This window comes from Rhinolophus sinicus, chromosome 14 (assembly GCF_057876585.1).
Source record: "Rhinolophus sinicus isolate RSI-liver-muscle chromosome 14, RSI-T2T, whole genome shotgun sequence".
Taxonomy (NCBI): Eukaryota; Metazoa; Chordata; class Mammalia; order Chiroptera; family Rhinolophidae; genus Rhinolophus; species Rhinolophus sinicus.
Window position 1 is genome coordinate 143,851,872 of NC_142514.1, and position 27,226 is coordinate 143,879,097.

Genomic DNA, 27,226 nt, shown 5'->3' on the forward strand with positions numbered 1-27,226 from the left:
AAATAGATGCCATTGGTGACCTGTATTTAGTTAATTTCAGCTGCATTATATTTTTGAAATATCAGAATCATCTTTGATTTCTTTTTTTCCCTTCTAAATGTCACCACTTCCACCTCCAATATCTAGTAAGCTTGTCCTGTCCGTTGTATTTAACAGCCAGTGTTCATCATCTACACGGGGGTAAATACCATTCTAGATGCTGAGCATATGGAGACGAACAAGACTTGGACCCACCTCTTCAGGAGGTTACAGTTGAGGATGGGGTTCAGGCATAACTATATTTCAATATAATAGCAATGATGATGTTAATAATTACTAGAGTTTCTTCTATTAACATGACTTTTTCTGTTCTTGCTGCTGCTACTATTACTACCACCACCTACATTATTGGATCACGTACTCTATGCCAGGCATATGTATTATCGGAAGCTGTCCTCACACCTCATTTTGTAGAGGTAAAAAGTGAAGCAGAGACAGGTTGAGTAACTCACCCAAGGACATACAGCTGGTAAATGGTGGAAGCTCTGTGCAAAACCAAGCAGTCTAACTTCCAAGGTTGTGTTCTTCACTTCAACTGCAAGCTGGCATTCCATAACTCTGAAAAATTGACTTGTACCTACCAATTTATTCCCTTACTTTAAATTACTTTCCCCTTCTTGCTTGGCCTTTTAAATTTCTATTGGGATAACTTTTCTAATAATTCACTTGGACGTGAATCTATGTCTAAGGCTCATTTCTGAGCGACTGTAATGACGAACAAGGAAAGGACACACGTTAGAGTGGGACTAATGAATTTATTTAGCAATGTCTAATCAATTTGTTTAGCAATATCTATTCAGTTTATTTAGCGATACGCAATAGCAAAAGACAAAGGCACTTAAAAATGTGCTAATGACAGAAAATAAAGGTGGTTAGGACTAAACTATATACATTGATACCAATGTCATGTCAAAGGAATATACATACATATAAGTTTAATAGATCCCAACATATGTTTACTATTGATCAAAAATCACTTGGCTAAATACACAAACAACATCAGTAAGGAGTATCCAAAAGCAGTAATAAGTTTTATAGGATAGTAACTATTACAGTAGATGTCAAAAGCTCACCAAACCAGGGGAGGACGGCACTGGAAAAGTCATAAATCAAAACCTTGCCAGGTCTGCAGCTGAGAGAAACTCAGGCATCTCACTGTTGCTTGCTAGTTCCCAGAATTCTGCTGCTGTTGTCATTGTTGTTGTCGTTGTTATTGCTAGAAGTTGTTTTTGTTGCTAGAAGGTAAGGCGTCTTTTGATGTTGTAAGCTGCAAGCTATATATAAGTACTCAAGATGCTAACAAGTTCTCAGGAATGCTGCTGCTGTTGCCGTTGCTGTTGTGGTTGTTGTTGCTGGAAGTTAGGGCATCTTCTGATGTTACAAGCTGCAAGCTGCATACAAGCTTCTAAAATGCTAACAAGTTCTCAAGAAGGCTATCTGTGGGGAACAACACTGGAGAGGCCGGGAACCAGCCAGACCTCACCATGTCCACGGCTGGATGTCAGGACATCTCCTGGTGTTGTAAGCTGCATGTTGCTGGAAGTCTTCAAAATGTTAGAATGGGGAAGAATCACCAATGACAAATGATCAAATGATGAAAGTTTACACTGCCAACTGAGGTCTATCTTATTTTCTCAGATGTACCTTAGAGCCAAGCTTCTTATTTCTGCCTCCCTCTCCGGGAATGGCGAGTTCCAGGAGGGTTCAGCAGTCAATGATAAAAATATTACTTATCCAGCTGAAGGGCTAGTTCATCCGGACAAGCAACATCTACTGTTCCTGCGTGTGGCCATCGGCCCAAGATCTTCCAAAGCCTGGCAACGTGCCTGTCATGTCATCCTGATATAACTTAGCTATTTCTTCACTTCATCTGCTGATGCAGGCGACACAGACAGAAAGCAACATCATCTTGTATCTTCCTTACTCAGGAGAATGAGACCAAAGGGGGAATTTACTCAACTCCTCATCACAGCACAGAATTCTTTTAACCCTAAGCTAACCATCACCTCACATGCAGTAACAGAGAAAAACTAATAGACAAAAGCTCACATCAATCAATGAAGGCAAATTTTCTTTAATATCTTTACTACAGGACCTAACACACACTATCCTCCATACTGCTAAAGAATTGTGACCGTGACTTCTCTACACCTTTGACTGGTTGATTACTGTTTGAAATAGGTATAACTAATGATAAAGTACCAAAGGACATCAATATCTTGAGATGTATTTGAGGTATGTGTTAAAATCACATTTATTTAGAACTTACTGTGACCTCAACTGTGATTTCCCAAGGAATCCTCGTTGAATATTCCTGCCATTGAAGCCCAGATGAGACTATCTCAAGTTATCAATGTGGTTGTAATAAAATGTTACTCAGAAGCAAAGGACTAAGGAACTTGGTGGAGGTAATATAACATTGTAATAACTTAGAGAATACTTATTCAGTGTATGGCACTGTACTATATGCTTTCTCCATAACAATTTATTTATTCTTCCCAACAATAGCATGAGAAATGTACTATTTTACAGACAGGGCACTGAGCTCAGAGAAGTTAAATTACATGCCCAAGGTCTCACAGGCATCACTACTACAAAGATAGCAGCATTAATAATTATCATTGACAGTGTCAGTGATGGTGCACACACTTTCCTTCACTGCCTTGTGCACTCATGCACCACAGCACTATCATGAAGGGCTGAATGGCTGTTTCAGACCTTGGTGAAGGGTTAGCGTGATTAAAGGGAATTATAGAGTGAGGAATGGGGAAAAAGTTGTATGATTCATGTGTCTTCCCTATAGTCCCAAAGAGAAGCATGCCAAAACTTCAGGGGATCAATTTTTAGACACACCCTGCTGTAGTCAGCTCAGGCTGCCATAGCATAAAACCATAGACTGAGTGTCATAGACAGCAGAGATTTATTTCTGACAGTTCTGGAGCATCTAAGATCAAAATGCTGGCTATTAGGTTCCTGGTGAGGGCTGTCGAGCGAGAGTGAGAGCGAGAGCGAGAGCGAGAGAGAGAGAGAGAGAGCGAGAGCGATCTCTTGTGTCTCTTCTTATAAGGGCACTGATCCAATAATGAGGGCCCTGCCCTCGTGAACTCATCATACCCTAATTATCTCCCAAGGCCCCCCTCTCTAAATCACATTGTGAGTTAGGGTTTCAACATATTAATTTGGGAGAGACTCAAACATTTTATCCAAAACACACCCCATTCCCTAGGCTTTCTCAGATTTATATCCTCTCTCAGAGAGAGAGAGAGAGAGAGACCTACTTCAAAACTCACTACAAATTTTCATCTTCATTTAAGAAACTCACATCTTATTGATGTGATTTTATCATGCTTTAGAATCCACCACCCTCCTAGCTCCATTCCTACAGGCCTCATGACTCCTTCCTTCCCACTGCACTTGGGATGTGTTGCTTAACTTACTCTGGAAATCCCCTATATCTACTGATGTGGTGACCCCCAATTCCTGTATTTCTATGTTCCCCACTTTCAATGACTCTGAGAGACTCATTCCATGAGTGTCCTATCTCTACTTACCTCACAACTCTGGCCACTTCTAATCCTGTACCTACACCTGGGCCCAGTGTCTCCTACTCTTTCTGATCATGTGATTCTCATCCTTACTGTCTCCATTTCCCCAACTCCATTGGTCCCCAGGGCTCCTCCCTCAGTGACCCTAATCCAATGGCACTGTAATCCCCTTAATCCTGACCCCACCTGATGGCAGCTTTAGTTTCTCCACTACTATCACAGAAAACCCCATTCCTATATAGTTATCTTCTCTCTATCCCAATTTACTTCTTGCCAGTTTTTTTAAAATTTCTTGAGCACAGCCTTTGAATCTTATCAAATAATCACACTGCTTAAATACCTGAAGAATTTGTCAAAGATATGTTTCATTTATACATAACAATTTTGCTTGAAAATCAAAGTTAATATATGATATAAGATATTTGTTAGAACACCTGAAACTAATAATAATAAGAAAGATATTATGGATTCATTAAACAAGTACAAAAAGCATTCAGCAAGTGTTAACTGAGTATTGCAATTTTCAAGGTGCAGTGATGTGAGAGACAGGCACCGTGCTCTGCAGCAGTTCTGTTTCTGTCACCATTTCAACATGATCATATTGCACCTACTAGGTCCTTTCAACTCTTACTGAGACTATTTTCCAGAGAACAAAATGGAAGCTATACTACTGAAGAACACCTGTATCCTTTATAATTTTTCTGTTCCAGGATTTCTTCTGGAGACATGGGTCATTTGACCTCAAACTGGGAGTATGCTTGAAGCCCTTTGAGGGTACAAAGATAGCAGAAGCAGCACTGCTATCTCCCAGCTCTGAAGATCCAAGTTTGGACTGCTGTTCCGTGGATTGTCTGTTTTCACTGGCCATGAAGGGGTAGAGAATGTGCCTGTAAATAGAAGCTAGTGGATGCTCTTGTGTCCAACATGAAGAAGTTTTCTTCTTTGTATCGGGATTCCTTTAGATTGTCAGCTTTGAGAACCTAGCATAAGTCATTGTTTCAGAAGGTGTAAGATTGCAGAATGGTGATTTCTTTCCCTTCTCAGGTTCTTGGTATCTTCAGTGTGTCTTTTTATTTTTATTCTGATTGTGAACCTATGGCTCGAATAGTATGAAAAGTCACAAGGGTGACTGTTTTAGACATAAGCATTTCCTTCCATTGTAATACAAAAAAAGAATTTCTTATTGAACTATCAGAACCTAAAAACAACATAATCTTTGCTATTTTATTCTTGAAGGAATAGTTCTTAAAATCATTAATGGTATAACCAAATCAAACATTGTCCGTAGCCTTGATTCAAATGGCCCTTTCAATTAGTCATAAACCTTGTGCTAAAGCTAGTCCTTCTTTGATTTGTACAAGGCACCAGGCTTTGAATAGTTAAACTCCTGTGAACCATATTATTTTTAAAAGAATACACAGGGAACTGAGAAGATGCCAGGGAAGAAGGTGATGGTTAAATGAGAAAAAAACAGTTATTTAATTTCTATTTTTCATATTTGCTTGATAATCTTTCCTGAATTGATGCAGGCTCTATCCTGGTCAAATCTCTTATGTTCTTTCCCAGAACAGAATGTGTCTAAATATCGCAATGCTTGGGAATCGTGAACTTTCCATGAATATTTTTTCATTCAAGGGTTAGTAAATTTTTCTCACAATTTCAGAGGGTGAAAAAAAACACATTTTAAAAAAGGCAATTTGTAGCTTCCAGCCAAAAACTATATATTGATTTGATATATCATGTATTTAATCTATACAAATTTGTAGCAGGCTGAAATGATTTTGATTTCCCTCAATGAGGATGACTTTCTCTGAGACTTTATATAATATATGTTTAAAATAAAAGAACATTCTGAATAATAGCTTAACATATAAAGTAGGTATTATGTTTTAAATGGATTTTATTTGATTTTTCTCATATGTTCATATATTTTAGTAACTTGTTTTTAAACCAGAATGAATTGAGACAAAGAAAAATGAAGTCCTTTCAACAGAAAATCTTCAACTCATGAAATTTTTAGATGTTTCATTCGAAAAGTAGAAATAATAAAGGTTTTCACTGTGAGGAGGAGGTATCTTAAGAGTGTTTAGGTACTACAACTCTTTTGTTCACTTTCTGGTACTCTTTTTTGGTCATTGTTTTTTCAAGTCATCAAGAACATCCTGCTTTTTGATATTTTTCCAAGGACCAGGGATTTCACCTGTACCTGTAAATTTCATCTTATATTTTTCTTCTAGTTTTTTTCTGAAGTGACAGACAAACCATTTCCAGTAGGGCTGGGTGGATGAGTCTGGGGTGATGCTCCATTTGGCATAGTCCCCTTCTGCCTGTCGATAGTTCTTAAATGGGATCTTGTGGTCATCACTCAAAACTAATAAACAATCACTTGCTACCAAGCTAGTACAGGTATCAATAACAAAATCGTCTGTTTTATACCATGCAATTCCATTGACAGCCTGAGGACGGTGGAAGGGAACACTGTGGTCTCCGTCATGAGAGGGGATTGTGTTTGTACAAATAGCTCTACAGAAGGGACACTGTTTCCAGCAGCCACAGAGATGTTCATAGAGCATTTTCTGGATTTCAGGAATCATCTCTTCTACAGACATACTTAAAACCTTCTGTTCTACTGTCTTCATTGCGGGATCCAAAGCTTCAGTCATGGTTTCTTTGAGAAACTCAATATCTTTTATCTCCTGATGTTCAATGCTTTTCAGTTCATTTCGTGGAAAGATCAAGTTACTTCCCAGGTGATCACAGAACAAATCCAACCACCCAGACACAGTGCTGCTTTTATCTTTAGCTATTGCTGTGGATTCATGAATAGCTAACAGGATGACATTCTTGATGTCATCTAAACTTAGTTTTAAAAAAGTCTTCATTGTTTCACTTTTGTCTGAACAATATCTTTTAATATGGTTTTGAATGTAATTCCTAAAAAATGATTCTGGCTTATGAAGGTACTCCCAATAATCATCGAAATTTTCTTTTTCTGCCAGAGAGATAAGAATGTGTTTCTCCAGGTTAGCCCTGTTTCCATTGAATGCAGAGCAGTTAGCTCGCATATCTCCAGCAATTAGAGGAGCCGTTTTCCCCCATATGGCAGTGGAGACAGCAGGAGTGAGTTTGTGCCACAGAAAATCAACAAACGTTTTGATTGAGGTTGCTCCTTGACAAGAGATCTTAAAACTCATGAAAAAATCATCTTTCTTGCTTTCCAGATAGTTTACAGGATCATTTGCCGTTTTGAATGCCCTGTGCATCTCCTTAAAATTCTCTGCTGCTTTTCGGAATAAACACAAAGATAAGTCAATTTTATATTTACTTGTAAATGTGTATCTTTCCTCAGTGGGGGCTGATTTCACTTGCTCTTCTATTATTCTCAGGATTTCATGGAAATAACTTGGATTGTAATCATGTTGTTGCCTCTGAATGTTTTTAATAGTTTCAGTACATTTTGAAATAATGAGCTCAGTGGTCCTCTCTATGGACTCCTTATCATGCACATTTAATGACATTCTATATAAGTAAAATTTCTTATTCATTTTGACATGTTCATCATAATCGATGTGAAATGTTTTTCCAGAATTTTTCTTCAGTATGTTCTCCCTGTCTCTCTCCTTTTTAAAATATTCCAAAAGGATGCCTTCAGCATCCACATCAATGTCAGGTTCTGTGACTGGAGGCTGAGTTGAGGACACAGCATAGACCCATTTTCCCCAAAGTTGATTGAATTTCTCATGTAACTCTTCATCACTCAGTTCTTTGTCCTTTACAGTTGAAGCCAATATTCGGCTTTTTTCTAATAATTCCTTTTCATAATGAGACTTTTCATTATCCAGTCTTTCCTGACCCTTTTTATAATTTATAAGTCCTTCGATCTTTCTTCGGCTATCTAAAGTAAGTGCCTCTTTAAGGATCATTAGCTTATTTTCAAAATTTGCTTTCCACTGAATCAGTATTTCACTCTCTGGATCTTCATTAAAATATTTTTCAAGTTCTTGCTTGATGGCTTCATATTTTTCTGCAACTGGAACCTCAATTGTGCTTGTTCTGAGTGTCTGGACTTTTCCATTCTGAACCTGGTTGATCAGCTGGTTCTGTAAGCCTAGCACATGGCTCCTCAGCTCCCAGGTCCAGTTGTTATACATGGTTTCCAATTTGCTCATAGCCATGACCTCTCGGGTGTTCCTGAAACTGAAAATAAAGTTCTCATTCACCAGGGCTCTCCATAGATCTTGAACTCGTGATTTTACGTCTGATATCTTCATGATGCTTCCCCTGGATTCCTGTTTTGCAGTCATAAGAATTCTAGTTTTCAGTTCCTGGACGTTGTGGCTGTAGCGAGGATTGGGTGGGGCCATTGGGGGATTGCCATCCCAGAGGTGAGCAAAGTAGTAGACATGAGTATTGACATCAAACTTAATGACATCACTAAAGCGGGTTACATCTGAGCACTGTTCTTGCTCAGCCGCTATTGCTGCCATTTCATCCAGTCTCTGCTCTAAGCGCCTTCGTCCTTCCATAGTTTGGTCTTTAGCTGTAACTTCCCCCACATTCTGATGGACAAAGAGGCAACTTGGGGAAATTTTTACTTGTTTCATCCTCAAAAAGGCTTGGACAACGATTTGGAGAATATCTTGCATTTCTGATGGATTTTCTCCAAAAATATTGATCAGAGTCAAGTTTCCAAGTCCAATGACAAAGGTTGCCAACTCATTGTCACGATTCTTGGATTTGTTGCTCAGTTCTGGGGCCCGAAGCCCTTCTGTATCCACAATAAGCACAAAATCAAAGCCAAGTTCCTCTGAGAATGTTTCCTCCACCTTCAGGAGCTGCATGTAGGCCCCCCGGGTACACCTCCCAGCACTGACAGTGAACTGCAGCCCAAAGAGGGCATTCAGCAGGGTGGACTTCCCTGAGCTCTGCAGGCCAAGGATAGAGAGAATAAAAAGTCGTTTGTTTCCAAGTTTCTCAGAGAGCTTGTCAAAAAGAGCTGTCACCCACTTTAGAGGCACATAGGAAGCATCCCCATCCATCAGCTCAATGGGAACACCAGATATCATTAGATCTGCAGCAATCTGGGGAAGGGAGAGAAAAACGGTATCTTTTGTGGAAGAAGCTTCTTCCAGAGCTTCATAGATCTGGCCAACCTCTCTCAGAAGTTGCTCAATTCCCAAGGTACAGTCATTAATCTCTACGGAGATAGCTTCTATCCTATTTTGCCAACGTTTCAGGTTGTTGCTATTTGGTGCCTTTTGCTTTTCTGTTTGTATACATGACCACAAAGACTTTTGCTTTTCATTCAGTTCTTCCAAGTGTCCTGCAGTCAGGTTGTTCAAAAACATACTCAGCCATTGGAAAAAGTAGAGTGTGCTGTGAGTTTCTGAATGTGTTTGGAGAATTTCAAGGACAGAGTGCATTAAATCATTGAGAGGAAAGGCTCTGGTCAACTGATGGCGCCGTATTCTTTGTTTTTCTGTCTCAATCTCGCATTTGTGTTGTTCAATGCTCCGATTCCCCTTTTCTCTCAGGTGATAGAGTTCTTTGTCCTTTTTACACCAAAGGTGCCACAGTTGTCCCTGAAGGGGTAGAAAGTTTTCCTTCACCTGAGATATCTTCTTTTCTTTCAGAAGGATCATTAGGATCTCTGCTTTTTCTTTGGCTTCCCTGCAATCTCTCTGGTCTTCATCAATAAGGAATCCTTGCTTGCGAGCAATCTGGGAACAGTCCTCCATGCTCAGAGCAGTGTCTGAGAGCTCTAGCAAACGTTTGATTGCAGTAGTGAGCTCCTCTGTTAATTCCGCCTCATTTCTGTTCCTGATCCCAATGATCGCTTTCTGGTTAGAATTATTGGCCATGGTTTTTTCTTTGTTATCAAGCAAACAGATCAGAGGTCTTGGTGACTGACTCAGATCACGGACAATTTTCCGGTTCTCTTTATTGTCATCTGAAGTTGACATGAGGACAACAATGAGAGAAGAGACCTCCTGCAGGAAGGTGAGTTGCTTCTTATGTTCTTTTGCGTCTCCATGAAGATTGGTGAAGGTCAAACAGTTGTCAAATCTGTCCTCATCTTCCCCCCCAGGACAGAACCAGCAGACTTCCACTACGCCCCCCATCAAGAGACAGTCTTTGCTGCTCCCTCTGCAGTGTCGGTGAAAAAAGATATCATGTTTACGTTTACTGAGGAGACAGTTCATGATCTGAGATTTGGAAGCAGAGAAACCATTTCCAACTCTAATAAAGGACACAATGGGGGTAGAGACACAACACATCTGCTTATTCTTGTAATTTTCTTTCTCTTTTGGTGATTTCCTGGCTTCCTGCCAGCTTCTTCTAATTTGACGGAGAGACCAGAGAGAGAATTCAATATCAGAACTACAGGGATTTGGTATGAGAAAGGGGAGGGCAAACTGACAAATGGCAAGTTTGCCCAGAATATATTGTCTGGCAAAATCATCTGCACAGTGAAGAATCGCCATCTGAATATCCATAGGATGAATATGGGGCCTACGATTAGTGGCTGAAGGATTAGCAGGAGCCTCTGTGTCTTCAAACAAGTCTTCATATGGATCAAAAGCCTCATTTTCTTGATTCAAGGCACTTGGATAGACTTCATTCTGTGTGTTTCTGTCATCTCTGAAGACCAGGTATCTCAGCCCATAATCCAGCATCAGTAGTTTCTGCAGGAAATAGAAGGGAAGCTCCCGTTCAGAACTGGGCTGGTTGTTGTACACAGAAGCCTTGTAGATCAGATGGAAGTTAGCTCTGCTAATCCTTTTCGGATAGGAACGTTCCAGGCCTAAACGCTGGAGTAACTCTTGGAAGGCTCCATCTTCTATGACTTCCCATTTGCTATTTTCATCATCATGTGGTTCATGGGGCTGTTTGTTTTCATGGAAGATGCTTTGCAAATTTTTTCTCACCTCCTCCATTTGCAGTGAAGAGATGGTGGCTTCATAATTCCCGTCAATGAGCAATCTCAAGTCTTCCTCTAGGTCTTTCCAATTATGATCTTCTTCAAGTTTGGTGAGGACGTGTACAACTTCTTTAGGCAAAGATTGGCCCATGTGTTGTCTTATTAATGCCAAGCGTTGTGTTTTCTCCTCTGGAGACACAGCTGTGACTCCTGCAGTAGCTGTAAGACCTGTGAGTATCAGGAATGCCTGAGCTCTGTAGGTGCAAATATTTTTGAGCTCCTGGTATTTATCTTGGGCAGTTTGCATTTCATTCAGTAGGAAGTCTATCTCATCACACCCCAGGAGATACTGAAAGGTATGGTTTCCCACATGATACCCTGCACCAGCTGCAATGTTAAGTAGCAAGAGCTGTGTGTCGGGCTGCTCTGTTTCCTGGAGGTAATTCAAGAAGCAGCCAAGAGACAAGCTCACCTCGTAAGTGGCCTTTTTTTGAGCTTCCTCCACTGTTTCTGCAGACTCAGATCCGGCCTTCACTTCCCTGAGGTCATTCTGTATTTCCTTTAAGATTTTAATTAATTCAGAAAACTCAGAGATGTTGATATGCTTTCCCTCTGACTCTGACTGGAAGACCCACTGCATGATGGAATGAGCCTGAGGAAAGTTTGTCACTCTGTAGATGTGAGGATCCAAAAGGCTGCGCAACTGAGATTTAATAAATTTGGTGTTGTAAATGGAAGAGTCTTTGCAGAAGTTAACAGTGTTTATCAGAAAATTCTGCAGAGCTGCATCTGTGAGGCATATGTTAACCCAAATGTCATAACTTTTAATTTTTTGACTCAACATTTGCATGAAATTTAGCAGCCTTTTAAGCTGCTCTTCTGGATCAGATACCTCCCAGGATTTCACTTCCTCTAGGAAAACCCTAGCCTCCTTCCCAACACTCAATAATTCTTCTCCATCCTGGATGTGGGCAGTGAGGCCAGTCAGAGCAGTGTAGCTGTCTTTCAGGAAGTTAGCTACCTGAAGAGGATCCTTAAAATCCCTCCAGTGACTGGAGAGGATGATGTCCCAAATAGGGACCAGCTGAAATCCCCGGTCAATGACACACCATGTTTTATTACTGGCAACTAGGCCAGCTTTCCACTGCAGAAAGCTATTTGCTTCTGGTGGGCCCCCTGTGTGGGCCACAGATAGTTTGACTTTGGTTTGAAGGTTTTGGCAGGTTGTGTTTTGGGAGGATGCGTTTGAATGAGAGTCTGACACATCCACACCTGCAGCAACTTTCACTCCAAAGCCACTGTAGCTGCCCCTTATGTAGCTATTCAGGGACTCTGCTGCCTGCTGTTTCACTTCTGCCATCTGCTCACTTCGGAAACCCTCTGAAATGGCTTTCCAGCAGTAGATTCCTCCCAGGTGCAGGGGGCCCTGGTTAGCATGAGAGCCAAACCTGTGGAAGAAAGCTTCAGCCCTGTGTCTTAGCAAGGGGAGTCTGTCTGGGCCTGCAGGTTGACCCAGGATGTCTTCAATGCATTTCAATTCCTCTAGAGCAGCCTTGGAGAACTGGAGCTGATCAATGCGAAAGTGAAAGGAGGCGAGTGGGAAATAGATGAACTTGGTAGAGCAGAAATAAGAGTGATCAGAACGCGATTGATGGGTTTCCTTGGATTCTGAATGTTTGCTGTAATCCATACCAGCTTCCAAGCTAAATCCCCAACCTCCGCCCTTGGCTCGAGCAGTTACGCTGATGCCCATCTTCTGTAATGTCTGGGTGAACATAGATTCTGCTTGAGAAGATGTAAATTCCTTTGTTTCCATTCTTGTGTCCTGCTCTGGGCCAAAGAGTAAGACGTCCGTGGGGACACTGAGTAGTTCCTCTCTCTTCTCTATAAGGTCCCTTTGGTGTCTGGTTTTGTAAATTCCCTGCAGGGCCAGTCCTCCAGATGCCCATCTCACCAGATCTCTATCTGGGAGGTTTTCCCTGTGAGACAGTGTCCCCTCCGTGAGGTTGAGTTGTCTCTGCATGTTTTCCATGACTTCTCTTAGGCACTTTTCAGGGGGTGGCCAGTACTCTTTGGGGATCTCCATCGCCTGCCTCAGTTCTGTCTCTTTTTTCCTCACTGCCTCTTCTTGTTGTTGTCTTCCTTCTGACTGTAAGTCTTTTAGCTCCTGCAGCACCTGCTCTGCCCTCTTTTGCTTTTTCTTTATCATTTCCACCTGAGACTCCTGGAACTCTGAAAGACTATTTGAGTGTGACAGGTTAAGCAGCTTCTCCAGGGCCCTTTTCTCCCAGGGATATTGTGCCTGGGATTTCAGCTGCTGGAGGTCTTTGTCTTCTAGGTGTTGTAAGGCCTGGGCACAGGTCACACCCAGCTGTTCTTGCAGCTTGGGCAACCAGTACTCAACAGCCAGTCCTACGTCTCTCAGCATCTCCTGGAGATCTTGCCCTTTTTTGCCTCTAAGAAGGGGCTCATCAGCGGTGGACTTTGCTGTGTCCATGGCTGTGAAAACAAAAGATACTCAGTTAGCCTGTGTCGTGCCCTAAAGAAGTGTCAGCCACATTTGCCAACAGGGTTAGTGTAGTAAAGATGCAAGTCTTTAAGGCTTTTTCATCCCCTCCTTTCATTGTTTCAACAAATGCATTTTAACACTGCTTAAAAATGTGTGTGTGTAAGACTTCTTTGTGGGTGTTCTGAACATGGACTGCCATTTCAGTTTCCAGGGTGTAACGTCGTGTGGGAAAAAGAAAGAAGAACACGCACTAGAGAGGTACTAATTAATTTATTTAGCAATATCTAATTAATTTATTTAGCAATATGCAATAGCAAAAGACAAAGGCAATTAATAGATTGTGCTAATGACAGAAAGTAAAGGCAGGTAAGGAATATATATATATATATATATATATATATATATACACATACATATATATATATATACACACACATACATATACATATACACACCCATATATATATTAACAATGATACCCCAAAGAAGCTCACCAAACCAAATGGGGAACCAACACTGGAAAAGTCAGGAATCAAAACCTTGCCAGATCTGCGGCTGGAAAAAACCGCGGTGTCTCCCACTGCTGCTTGCTAACTCCCAAGCATGCTAGAATGATGAAGAATTACCAAGGGTGGATGATGAACATACTGCCAACTGAGACCTGTCTTATATCTCTTTTTAATGTGACTTAAAGCCAAGCTCCTTGTTTCTGCCTCCCCCTCAGGGAATGGTCAGTTCTGGGAGGGTTTGGCAGTTACTGTGATAAAAATATTGTTTATTTGGCTGAAGAGCCAGTTCATTTGGACAAACAGTATTCTTGCCTGGGACCATCGGCCCAAGGCCTTCCAAAGCCTTGCAACGTAGCTGTCATGTCATTCTGATATAACTTAGTTACTTCTTCACCTTATCTGCCGATGCAGGGAAACAGACAAAAAGAAGCTTCATCACCTCTTATCTCCAGGGGATGAGGCGAGGGAGAACTCTCTTAACCTTAAGCTAACCATCACCTCACATGCAGTCTCTCATGTGAGGGAACAACAACAACAACAGAAACTAACATCAGCCAATGAAGGTGAATTTTCTTAACATCTTCCCTACATAGGGTGAATTGCAACTTAAAAGCCTGGCTTTTGACACTTCCTATTATACAGAATCAATTGCTTGGAGAGTATTATGCTGAGAATTGCTGTTTGAAAATATACATGAGTTTGATAGCTTGATGTTTATTTTAAAAACAGAATGGTACCACCATTTATCATTCCTTAGTTTCTCTTGAACCTGTGTGAGTACTTTTCTTCCTGTCTCTGTCACTCCTTCTTAGGCCCTTTTGTGATATTTATTTACTTTCCTGTCCTTTAAAATCCACTTCTAGATGTCAGCATCATGGTGGCAGATCTTCTTCCTTTTTGTCCCCATTTTAAAACAACTAATCAGACACATATCCAGAAACAAAAGTGCCCCTGTGGGAATTGTGGGATGTAGCAGCATATACCAAAGGATGTGAAAGGAGTCTCGCCCCCCTGTATCTTGTAATAGGCACAAGACCTCACTATGGGCTGTGGAAGCAGTAGCGCTAGCAAAGCTGTGCCCACCATCTGCCAATGGTTGGAAGTGCTGACCTGGGCATATGCCCACAGATGAGAGAGAATTTGTAGAAGTCCAGTCTTCCCAAGGAGAGTGTCCAGCATGAGTTTGGTGACAGTACATAGGCTGAAGTATCTGGTGGTGGTGATCTTTCAGTGGGGGAAATGGAAAGTGGAGTGTCAGTGCCTAGGTATCCCAGTTGTGTCAGACAGGGGTCAATATACATATTGCTTCCTAGCAGCACCCAGAATATTGGGGCATGGCCTCCATGACTGTGGGGAGGTAAGAGATGGGACCGAGGCAGATAAGAATATCAAAGGGCATTAAAAGAACAAGGTTTCTCCTGATCCTGTTCAGGACTTTAGCAGGAAGGCCTCCCATGTGCCTCTGAGAGAACCTCACCTGAAAATCTCCCCACTGGGTGTGCAGGCACCCCCAATACCCGAGGGCTGAACCCATAACTCTACCTACCTTGTGGCTTGCTCCCTGTATACGCTTCTGGGCTCAGCAATGAGAGCTAGTATGGTAAATGTATTGCTATCAGAAAAACACTAGGATCTGTGTCCAGGGGAGAAACCACACACAAGAGCTATCTCACCGCCTTCTGGAAAACAAAAGAGAAGTTTCCAGTAGCCACACTGGTGAGTTGTAAGATCTAGAGAAGACATAAAAGCTTAAAAACTCTGCCAGAAGAGAGAGCAAGAAGAGTGGAGTAGGTGGCCATACAAAGGCAGCTAAAAACTAGATATAATTAGCACCAATAAACAGAATTGCCCATCTGAAGGCAACTAGTAAAGATTTAAGGAGGTGTCTGCTACTTCAAATACAAAGGCAACGATGCAATACTACAAGGTCATGAAAAATCAAGGAAACATGTCATCACCAAAAGATAATAAGAATTCTCCAATAAGCCAGCTTAAAGGAATGGAATTTTGTGAACTGACTGACAATGAATTAAAAAAAACTGTTTTGAAGAAATTCAACAAGCAACAGGAAAACTCAGAAAGACAATTTAACAAAATCAGAGAAAAATATGTGAACAAAATGAGATATACACCAAAGAAATAGAAATCATTCTGAAATTGATAAATTTAATGAATGAAATGGAAAATGTAATAGACAGCATCTTTATTAAAGTAGAGTAAGTGGAAGATAGAGTGAGTTAGATGGCAGGAAGCTTGAAACAACATAGAGAAGAATAAAGAATGGAAAAAAGGAAAGAAAGCCTCCATAATCTATGGGATTCCGTAAAAAGAACAAAAATTGGAATAAACATGATTCTACAAGAAGAAGAGAGGGAGGGGTGCAGAAAGTTTATTTAAATAAATAATAGCTGTGGACTTCCCAATCCTGGGGAGAGAATTGGACATCTACGTTCACAAAGCTGATACATCACTCTATTATCTTAATACAAAAAGACTGTCTCCAAGACACCATATAATGAAACTGTGAAAAATGAAAGACAGAGAGTATCCTAAAACCAGACAGGGGAAAAAAAAAAGATTGTAACCTACAAAGGAACCCCCTTTGTAGTTCCTTTGCTATCAGTGGATTTCTCAGCAGAAACGCACAGTCCTGGAGAGAATGGGATGACTTATTCAAAGTGTTGAAAGGAAAAGAAATTGCCAGCCATGAATACTCTGGCTAAGTTACCCTTCAGATATGAAGGAGAAATAAAGACTTGCCCAGACAAACAAAAGCTGAAGGAGTTCATCACCACTTGACCTGCCTTGCAAGAAATGCTGAAAAGCGTTCTTTATGCCGAAATGAAAAGATGCACCGTGCCAATGCAACAGGAAAACATACCAAATTATACAACACACTGGTAAAGCTAAATATTTAGACAGCTAATTTTGTAATAGGATGGTATGTTAACCAGTTAACTCTAGTATAATGGTTAAAGGAAAAGAATATGAAAAATAACAATAGCTACTATAATAGTTAATAAACATACAATATATGAAGGGGTATATTACGACATTAATAATATAAAGGGTAATAAAAGGGTGGAACTTTTATAGATGATCAAAGTTAAGTTGTTATTAGCTTAAAATGAACTGTTTTATCTATGAGGTGCTTTATGTAAGACTCATGATAACCACAAAGCAAAACACTATGAACAATTCTATGCCAACAAATGGGACAACATGGAAGAAATGGATAAATTCCTTGAAACATATACTCTTCCAAGACTGAATCAGGAAGAAACAGAAAATGTGAATAAACTGATTAGTACTAAGGAAATTGAATCATAAATCAAAAAACTCCTAACAAGCAAAAGTCCTGCACTGGATGGCTTCACAGGTGAATTTTACCAAACATTCAAAGAAAGACTAATACCTGTTCTTTTCAAACTATTCCAAAAAATTGAAGTGGAAGGAAGAGTTCTGAACTCATTTTGCAAGGCCAGCATTCCCTGGATACCAAAACTAGGTAAAGACGCACACACACACACACACGTGCACACACACACAAAACAAACAAACAAACAAAAAACAAAAAGAAAGAAAATTATAGGTTAATATCTCTGATGATCTTCAACAGAATATTAGTAAACTGATTTCAACAATATATTGAAAAGATCATACATATCGTCAAGTAGGGTTTATTCCTGGGATGCAAGTTGGTTCAAAATCTGCCAGTTAATTAACATGCTACATCATGTATACAAAATAAACAAAATGAAGTATAAAAATCATATGATCATATCAATAGATACAGAAAAAGCATTTGACAAAATCCAACGTTCGTTCATAATAAAAACTCTGAGCAAAGTTAGGATAGAGGGAACATACCTCAACATAATGAAGGCCATCTACAACAAATCTACAGCTAATATACTTAATGGGGAAAAGGTAAAAGTGTTCTTTTTAAGATCAGGAATAGGACAAGGATATCCACTTTCATCACTTTTATTCAACATAGCTTTGGCAGTCCTAGTCACAAAAAACAGCCAAGAAAAAAAATGCATCTGAACTGGAGAAGAAAGGTAAAACTGTCATTGTTTGGAGATGACATGATAATATATATACAGAACCCTCATGATTCCACCCCAAAACTGTTAGAACTAATAAATGATTCAGTAAACTTGCATGATACAAAATTAATATTCAGAAATTATTTGCATTTTTATACACTAATAATGAACTATCAGAAAGATAAATTAAGAAAAAATCCCATTTATAATTGCATTAAAAAGAATAAAATACCAAGAAATAAATTTAACCAAGGACGTAAAAGAGCTGTATTCAGAAAACTATGTCACATTGAAAAGAAACTGAAGAAGATACAAATAAATAGAAGGCTATACCATGCCCATGGATAGAAAGAAACAACGTGGTTAAAATGTCCATACTACCCTAAGCATCTGTGGATTCAATGTAATTCATGTCAAAATACCAATGACATTTTTCACAGAACTAGATCAATAATCCTAAAATTTGTATGGAACCACAAACAGCCCTGAATCACCAAATCAATATTGAGAAAGAAGAACAGAGTTGTAGGTATCACACTACCTGAAATTATTCTATATTATAAGGCTATAATAAGCAAAACAGCATGTTATTGGCATACAAACAGACACATAGATCAATGGGACAGAACAGAGAGCCCAGAAATAAACCCATCCCTATATGGTCAACTAATCTAGGACAAAGGAGACAAGAATATGCAGTGGGGATAAAGACAGTATATTTGATAAATGGTGCTGTGAAAACTGGACAGATACATGTAAAAAAGTGAAACTAGACCACTTTATTACACCATATAAAAAAATAAACTCAAAATGGATTAAAGACAGGAATACCAGACCTGAAATCATAAAACTCATGGAAGAAAACATAATATGCTCTTTGAACATTTTGTAAGGTATATAAATCTCTAGTCAATATGTTGTACACCTGAAACTTGTATAATATTGTATGTCAAGTGTAAATGAAAAATAAATATAAAAAAAAGTATAATAAATCACCTTAATAGAATGAAAGATGAAAATCACATGATCATCATAGTAGAGGCCAAAAAAAGCACTTGGCAAACTACAACGTTTTTTCATAATAAAAACGCTAAAAAATTGGGTAGAGGAGAAATACATCTCAACATAATAAAGGCCATATACTTAAAAAGCACAGCTAACATAGTCAATGGTGAAAAATTGATAGCTTTTTCTCTAAAATCAGGAATAAGACAATGGTGCCCATTCCAACCACTCTTAAGTTTAAGCTAGAGAAATTCGCAAGACAAAGAAATAAAAGACATCCAAATGGGACAGGAAGAGTTAAATTGTCATTGTTGCAGACAGTATGCACTTCTATATAAAAATCCCTAAGGACTAATTCCCCACCGCCCAAAAATGACAAAACAAAAAACTGTTGGAAGCAATCAAAATTCAGTAAATTTGCAAGATGTAAAATCATCATATAGAAATTGGTTGTATTTCCATACATTAACAATGAAACATTTGAGAAAAATAAAACTATTCCATTCACAATAGCATGAAAAACAATACTTAGAAATAAGTTTAACCAGGGAAGTGAAAAATCTATACAAAAAAAACAATAAAACTTTGATGAAAGAAGTTGAAGAAGACACAAACAAATGGAGAGACATCCATGTTCATGGACTGGAAGAATTAATATTGTTAAAATGCCCATACCACCCAAAGCCATCTATAGATTCAACAAAATCATTATAATTTCTTTTTTTCCCCTACAGAAATAGAAAAAAAAAACAAAACCTTATACTTTGTGTGGAACCATAAAAGACCCCAAATAGCCAAAGCAATCCTGAGAAAGAAGAGCAAAGCCAGAGGCATCACAATTCCTAATTTGAAACTCTACTACAAAGCTATACGAATTAAAACAGTTCAGTACTAGTATAAAAATAGACACATAGACCAAGGAAACAGAAGAGAGAGCCAAAAAATGAACTTATGCATATATGGTCAACTAATATTTGACATAGAAGCCAAGAACACTTGATGGAGAAAGGAGTCTCTTCAATAAATGGCGTTGGGAAAACTGGATAATCACGTTCAGAAAAATGAAATTGTGCGCTTATCTTACACCACTCACAAAAATTAAATTGTTGAAAGTCTTAAACATAAGTGCTGATACTGTAAAACTAGAAGTAAACATAGGAAAGAAACTCCTTGACATTGTTCATTACAATGATTTTTTTGATATGATCCAAAACAAAAGTGACAAAAGTGAAAATCAACAAGTAAGGCTATAGCAAACTAAAAAGCTTCTGCACAGCAAAAGAAGCAATCAAAAAAGAAAGGGCATCCTGCAGAATGGGAAAAACATATTTGCAAACCATGTATTTGATAAGAAGTTAATGTCCAAAATAAAAACAAAAAATTCATAAAACACAATAACAAAAAAACCCAAAAAATCCAATTAAAAAATGGGCAGAGAAACTAAACAGACATTTTTCCCAAAGGGCATCCAAATGGCCAAAAGGTACATGAAAACATGCTCAACATCACTAATCATCAGGGGAATTCAGATGAAAACATAATGAGATATCACCTCACAGCTGTTAGAATGACTGTTAGCAGGGAGACAAGAGATAACGTGCTGACAAATATGTCGAGAAAAGGAACCCTTATGTACTATTGGTGGGAATATAAATTGGTTGGGCCACTATGGGAAAGAGCATGGAGTTTCCTCCAAATATTAAAAATAGAACTACCATATGATCCAGCAATTCTACTTCTGGGTATATATCTAAAGGAACTGAAAACAAGGTATTGATAGAGGTATGCATGCTCTTGCATGTTTGTTGCAGCATTTTTTACAATAGCCAAGATTACACACACACACACACACACACACACACACACGCACGCACACACACCGTAATATTATTCAACCATGAAAGAGAAGGAAACCCTGCCATTTGTGACAACGTAGATGGACCGTCAGAGCATTATGCTAAGTAAGATAAGTCAGGCAGAGAAAGACAGGAACTGTATGATATAACATATGTAAAATCTGAAAAAGCCAAACTTGTAAAATGAGAGCATAGAATGATGATTGTCAGGGGTTTGCAGGTGGGGGAATTGGGTAGATGTTCTTTAAAGGTACGAATTTGTAACCAGTAGGTAAAATAAGCCCTGGATAGCTAATGCTTAGTATAGTGATTATAAAAAAGTACTATATTATAAACTTTAATGGTGTTAAGAGACTAGATCTTAATTGATCCCACCACAAAAAGAAATAATTATGTGACATAATAGAGGCGTTAGCTGACTTTATGGTGGTAATGATATTGCAATATATAAATATATCAGATTAACATGTTGTAGACCTTAAACCTACACAATGTTATATGTTAATTATATCTCATTAGAAAGAAATAAATGCAATGCACTTTTAACTTGGTTTATGCTTGACACTTCCTTTTTATTCTTCATCTGCCGTAATTAACATCATCTTTGTATTATGAATAACTGCATGTATTATGCACTGTGTATGTATTATGAACAACTGTCTCTATATACTGATGTCATCCTAATCTGTGTATGTAGACCCAAAGATACTCTTGGATTCAATGTTTTATCATTGTCATGCTTTTCCACCCACTGCCTTCAGGACATACCCTTGGCCAGCAGATGAGATGAGGTTTCGCATGTCTCAACTTCACCCAGCATTCACGTTTCCCCTCTTCCTGTAATCCCTGTCCTAGTGAATGGTACTTCCATACTTCCAACAGTGGGTGTCCTACTCATCTTTCTTCTCCCTATAAATATCTTTTAAACTATAAATATAGTTTACCATGCCTCTTTATTTTACCCAGTTAAATCGCTCTTCAATCTCACTTGTTTTTCATCCCTCACAAGCTCTCCCTTCAATTTTATCCGCATCATGTCTTTGTTGGATTGCTGTAATTGTCATCTCATTTTACAGCCATTCTCATCTTCTGCTTACCATCTTTCCCAATATCACTAAAATTTGAACCTAGACTTCAATGGCAGACTCAACGATTCAGATCAACCTTTCCAAATGAAGATATCTAGGGTAGAGGTTAATAGATAAAAATAAGGTAAACTCTTTAAAGCCTCAAAGAATTTAACAGATAGGGAAGAATATGTGATAGAAGAGGTAAAGAATTTGAAGCATAAAGACTGAATTATTAAAGACAAAATTTAAGACCTTGCTAAATACCAACCAGGAAAATAAATTAAATTCACATTCAGACATATCATAGTGAAATTGAAGAAAACAAAACAAAACAAAAAAAAGAAAGCATCCAGAGAAAAACAGAGTTCATCATCAAATGATGAACAGAGAGAGAGCTGACATCTCAACTGTCTTCTGATGGAATCCAGAAGACATGGAATGGAATCTTTAAATTATTGAAAGAATATATCTGAGAGCTAGGATTCTGTGCAGCTTTAAAGAACATCAGTAGAGAAACCACAATTTAAAACAACAAATTGACAGAATTTGCAGTAGGAAATACACATTGAAGGAACTACTAAAGTGTGTTTTTCAGGAGAAGGAAAATGTTACCAGTGGAAGGTCAGAGTTGCGGAAGAAATGAGCAAATATATATATATATATATATATATATATATATATATATATGCATAAAACAGTGGTGTTTAAAATATATAGCAATTGCATTCAAGTTGGAGTGTGTGGCCAACTGGATTTAAATTGCCCCCATGTTCTTGCAGTATTTGGGAGGAGGGCCAAAGATTCAGTTCATTTAGATACGTTTTGTTAAATCATGGATACATGTTGCAGTTTCTAGTATAATATGCAAATACAAGAGTCAGAGAATGTATAGCTGTCAATCTAATGGAGGACAAATAAAATAATAAAAAAGCTTGATTATACAACTTATCAAAATTTTTGTAACACAGTGAAAGCAGTGCTTGGAGGGAAATTTATAGCATTGAATGAATATATTAGAAAAGAATAAAGATCTGAAATCAATAATCTTATCTTCCACCATGGGAAATGAAGAGAAAATTAAATCCAAATAAGCAGGAGAAAAGAAATAATAAAAATTAAAGCAGAGGATTGACATCATAGAAATGGCGGTAGTGAGGTGGGCGTCTTGAGTTCTCCCCTGGAAGTTACCACAGATTGAACATCTATAACTCATCAAAGGATTCTCTGTTCATCACACATAACAGCTAAGAGACTTGCACGAGGATTACGTGAAAGTGGGCAAACTGGGCCAGCAGGGGAAGAGGGAAGGGAGAAGTGCGGAGATATGTCCCACAGCCAGGGCTAAGGAGATGCGGGGCTCCAGGATGCAGACTAGGGGATCCACCGAATACATCGAAGCAAACACAGAGTCAGCCAGAGTGAGGAAACAAAAAAACATGTCCCAAATAAAAGAACAGAAGAAACCTTTGGAATTGGAACTAAATGAAATACAGGTAACCAACCAATCAGAGACAGAGTTTAGAATACTGATGATAAGCATATTTAAGAAACTTAGTGAGAACATAAAGAAGGGTAGAGAAATCATAAAAAACAACCAATTAGAACTAAAGAATACAATAACTGAAATAAAGAACACACTTGAAGGAGTTATCAACATACTAGATGAAGCAGAAGATCGAATCAGCAATTTAGAAGACAACACAGAGATCACCCAAACAGAACAACAAAAAGAAAAAAGAATAAAAAACAATGAAAATAGTTTAAGAGACCTGTGGGATAACGTCAAATACAACAACGTACACATCATATGAATACCAGAAGAAGAGAGGGAACGAGGGATCGAGAACATATTTGAAGTAATAATGAAAAAGCTGCCTTAACATGGTGAAGGAGATTGACACACAAGTCCAGGAAGTGCAGAGAGTTCCAACCAAGATGAACCCAAACAGGCCCACACCAAGACACTTATGTTAAAATGGTAAGGTTAAAGACAAAGACAGAATCCTAAAAGCAGCAAGAGACAGACGGCGAGTTATTTACAAGGGTGCTCCCATAAGACTATGAGCTTCCTATAAGACAATCAGCTGGCTTTTCTACAGAAACTTTGCAGACCAGAAGGGAGTGGCAGGAGGTATTCAAAGTGATGGAAAACAAAGGCCTACAACCTAGATCGCTTTATCCAGCAAGGCTATCATTCACAATTGAAGGAGCGATAAAGAGCTTCCCAGAAAAGAATAAGCTAAAGGAATCCATTACCACCAAGCCAGCATTGCAGGAGATGTTAAAAGGGCTTCTTTAAGCAAAAGAAAGATGAAAACAATCTAACTAATTAAGATCAGAAACACAAATAACAAAATGGCAATAACTATGTACTTATCAATAATCACTTTAACTGTAAATGGATTAAATGCTCCAATCAAAAGACATAGGGTGGCTGAGTGGATAAGAAAACAAGACCCTTGCATATGTTGTATACAATAGACTCACCTCAGATCAAAAGAAACACACAGGCTGAAAGTAAAGGGATGGAGTAAGATATTTCATGCAAATGGAAATGAGAAAAAACTGCAGTAGTAATACTTATACCTGACAAAATAGACTTTAAAATGAAGAATATATTAAAAGACAAAGATGGGCACTATGTGATAATAAAGGGATCGATCCAACAAGAGGACATCACCCTAGTAAACATCTATGCACCCAACATAGGAGCACCTAAATATATAAAACAGATATTGACTGACATAAAGACAGAGATCAACAGTAACACTATCATAGTAGGAGACTTCAACACACCACTGACAACAAGGGACAGATCCTCCAGACGGAAAATCAACATGGAAACAGTGGCCTCAAATGACACATTAGACCAGTTGGATTTAATTGACAAACCTTTAGCCGGATTCATCAAAAAAAGAGAGAGGACCCAAATTAAAATCAGAAATGAAAAAGGAGAAGTGACAACAGACACCACAGAAATAAAAAAAAAAAAATTCAGAAAATACTATAAGCAACTATAGTTTGCTGCATCCCAGAACTACCGCAGCTGCGGGAGAGGGAAGAACTTGGACTGCTAGGGCTCCGTTTATGGCCCACAGGGCTGAGGGGACAGTATATAACATGGCTGAACCCAACGCTCACGGAGAGACCTCAGAGCAAAGACTGAGGGAAGAAGGCTGAAAATGGTGGTTTCAGCCCTCACTGCCAAGCAGAGAATGGAAGCCTTAGTCACTGAGAATAGCCACCCCCTCCCAACCCTCCCAGAGCTGCCCTGCCCTCACTTGCCCAGTGCTAGAAGCAGAACACTAGCACTGTCAGATCAAAAGAACAGAATATTTGCAGTTTTCAGAACTATGGTCCACAGACTCGGACTCGCAGACCAACTAGTTTCGGCAAAGGGGAGGGAGCTGTGGAAGCAGGACCAGCTGTGGTGGTGGTTGCCACCATTGCTCTGGCCACCTCTCACAACCCACCCCGCCCCTGTCCCCACCTATCAAGGCGGATCTCTGCAGGAGTAAACAGAGCTGCTGCAGCACACAGGCTCTGAATCTCAGGCAGAAAGAGCTTTGAAACCTCAGAAGCTCTTCACCTCTCCCCACAGAGGTGGTGCTGTGTGACCAAGACCAACTGTTCACAGAAGAGAAGCCCGTCTTCCAGGGAATCCCCCCATTGTGTGAGAAGCCAGAATAGTGCAGAGAAAACATAAAACTACAGTGTGAGAGAAAATAAAAGGCTGCATTCAGAGAAAAAATAAAACATTCTACCAACACCTACTGGAAAACAAAAGAAAGACCTCTTTCTATCAACCTATTGCAGAACTCACTCCTGTAGATGTCTAGGAAGAGAAATAATAAATCATTAATGGCTATGAGTACCAAGGCAACAAGACAGCTTAGAAAGAAAATGAAAAGTCTCCAGAAAGTGAACTTAAAGACATGGAAATATGTGACTTAAATAACAGAGAATTCAAGAGTACAGTTCTTAAAAAAACTCAACGAGATGCAAAAAAACACAGACAGGCAGTTTAATAAACTCAGAAACACAATCAAAGAACAACATGAGCATTTTACCAAAGAGATTGAAATTTTAAAAAGAACCAAGTAGAATTTCTGGAGATTAAGAACTCAATAAAAGAAATGAAGCATGAAATAGCCAGCTTTGGTAGTAGATTTGACCAGATGGAGGAGAGAATCAGTGACATCGAAGATAGAAATCTGGAAATGACACGGATGGAAGAAGAAAGAGACTTGAGACTTAAGAGAAATGAAAGAACGCTACAAGAACTTTCTGACTCCATCAGAAAGAGCGATATACGAATAATTGGCATACCAGAAGGAGAAGAAAGAGAGAAGGGTACAGAGAGTATATTCAAACAAATGGTCGATGAGAACTTCCCAAACTTGTGGAAAGAACTGGATCCTTGAAGAAGAAAATAGAACACCTAATTACCTCAACCCCAACAGGCCTTCTCCAAGGCATATTGTATTCAAGCTGTCAAAAATCAACAACACAGAAAGAATCCTCAAAGCAGCCAGGGAAAAGAAGATAGTAACCTACAACGGAAAGCCCATTAGAATACCATCAGATTTTTCAGCAGGAACTCTACAAGCCAGGAGGGAGTGGAACCAAATATTCAAACTATTGAAAGAGAGAAATTATGAGCCAAGAATAATATATCCAGCAAAGATATCCTTTAGATATGAAGGAGGAATAAAGACCTTTGCAGACACACAGAAGCTGAGCGAATTTTTTAACACACGACCTGCACTACAAGAAACACTAAAGGAGCCTATTCGACCACCATCAACAGGGACAATTTGTGGCAACCAAAATATACTAAGGGGGAGAGTAAAGGCCTGAACTGGAACATGGGAATGGAGAAAGTAAGCGTGCTGAAGAAAATGGAATACTCTAAATATCAAACTTTCTTTTACATAAACTTAATGGTAACCACTCAAAAAAAATCCAGAACTGAAATATATACTGTAATAAAAGAAGAAACAGAGGGAAAAATCATAGAATACCACCACACAGAAATAATAGACAGCAACAAAAAGGCAAAGAAACAAGGCAGGCACAGTCTTACCAGAAAACTAAAGATAGAATGATAGGAAATCCTCACACATCAACAATCACCCTAAATGTAAATGGACTGAACTCACTAATAAAAAGACACAGAGTAGCAGATTGGATCAAAAACCTAAACCCAACCATATACTATCTCCAAGAGACACATCTCAGCTACAAGGACAAACATAGACTCAAAGTGAAATGGTGGAAATTGACACTCCAAGCAAATGGCATCCAGAGAAAATCAGGTGTAGTAATACTGATATCAGATGAAACAGACTTCAGGGTAAAAAAGGTAACAAGAGACAAAGATGGACATTTCATAATGGTAAAGGGGACTACAAAACAAGAAGACATAACTTGATTGATGATGTCATCAATATTTATGCCCCCAATCAGGGAGCATAGAAATATACCAAGCAACTACTAACAGAACTAAAGGGAGAAATTGACCAAAACACAATTATTCTAGGGGACCTAAATACATCATTGACAGCTATGGGCAGATCATCCATACAGAAAATAAAGAAATATCAGCCCTAAATGACACATTAGATGAAATAGACATAATTGACATTTATAGAGCACTTTATCCTAAAACATGAGACTACACGTTTTTTTTCTAGTGTTCATGTAACATTCTCAAGGG

At 38.8% G+C, this 27,226-nt stretch overlaps 1 protein-coding gene across 2 annotated transcripts in view; it reads right to left on the reverse strand.

Moving 5' to 3' along the window:
* Positions 1-780: 780 nt before the first annotated feature.
* LOC109439684 (interferon-induced very large GTPase 1-like) overlaps positions 781-27,226 on the reverse strand; it is a 40,690-nt gene continuing 14,244 nt past the window's right edge. For both annotated transcript variants that reach the window (XM_074335913.2, XM_074335912.2), the window contains exon 2: positions 781-13,005. In XM_074335913.2, the coding sequence (XP_074192014.2) occupies positions 5,717-13,003 (7,287 nt within the window). In that variant the 5' untranslated portion in view covers positions 13,004-13,005 and the 3' untranslated portion in view covers positions 781-5,716. The remainder of the gene's footprint in view (positions 13,006-27,226) is intronic.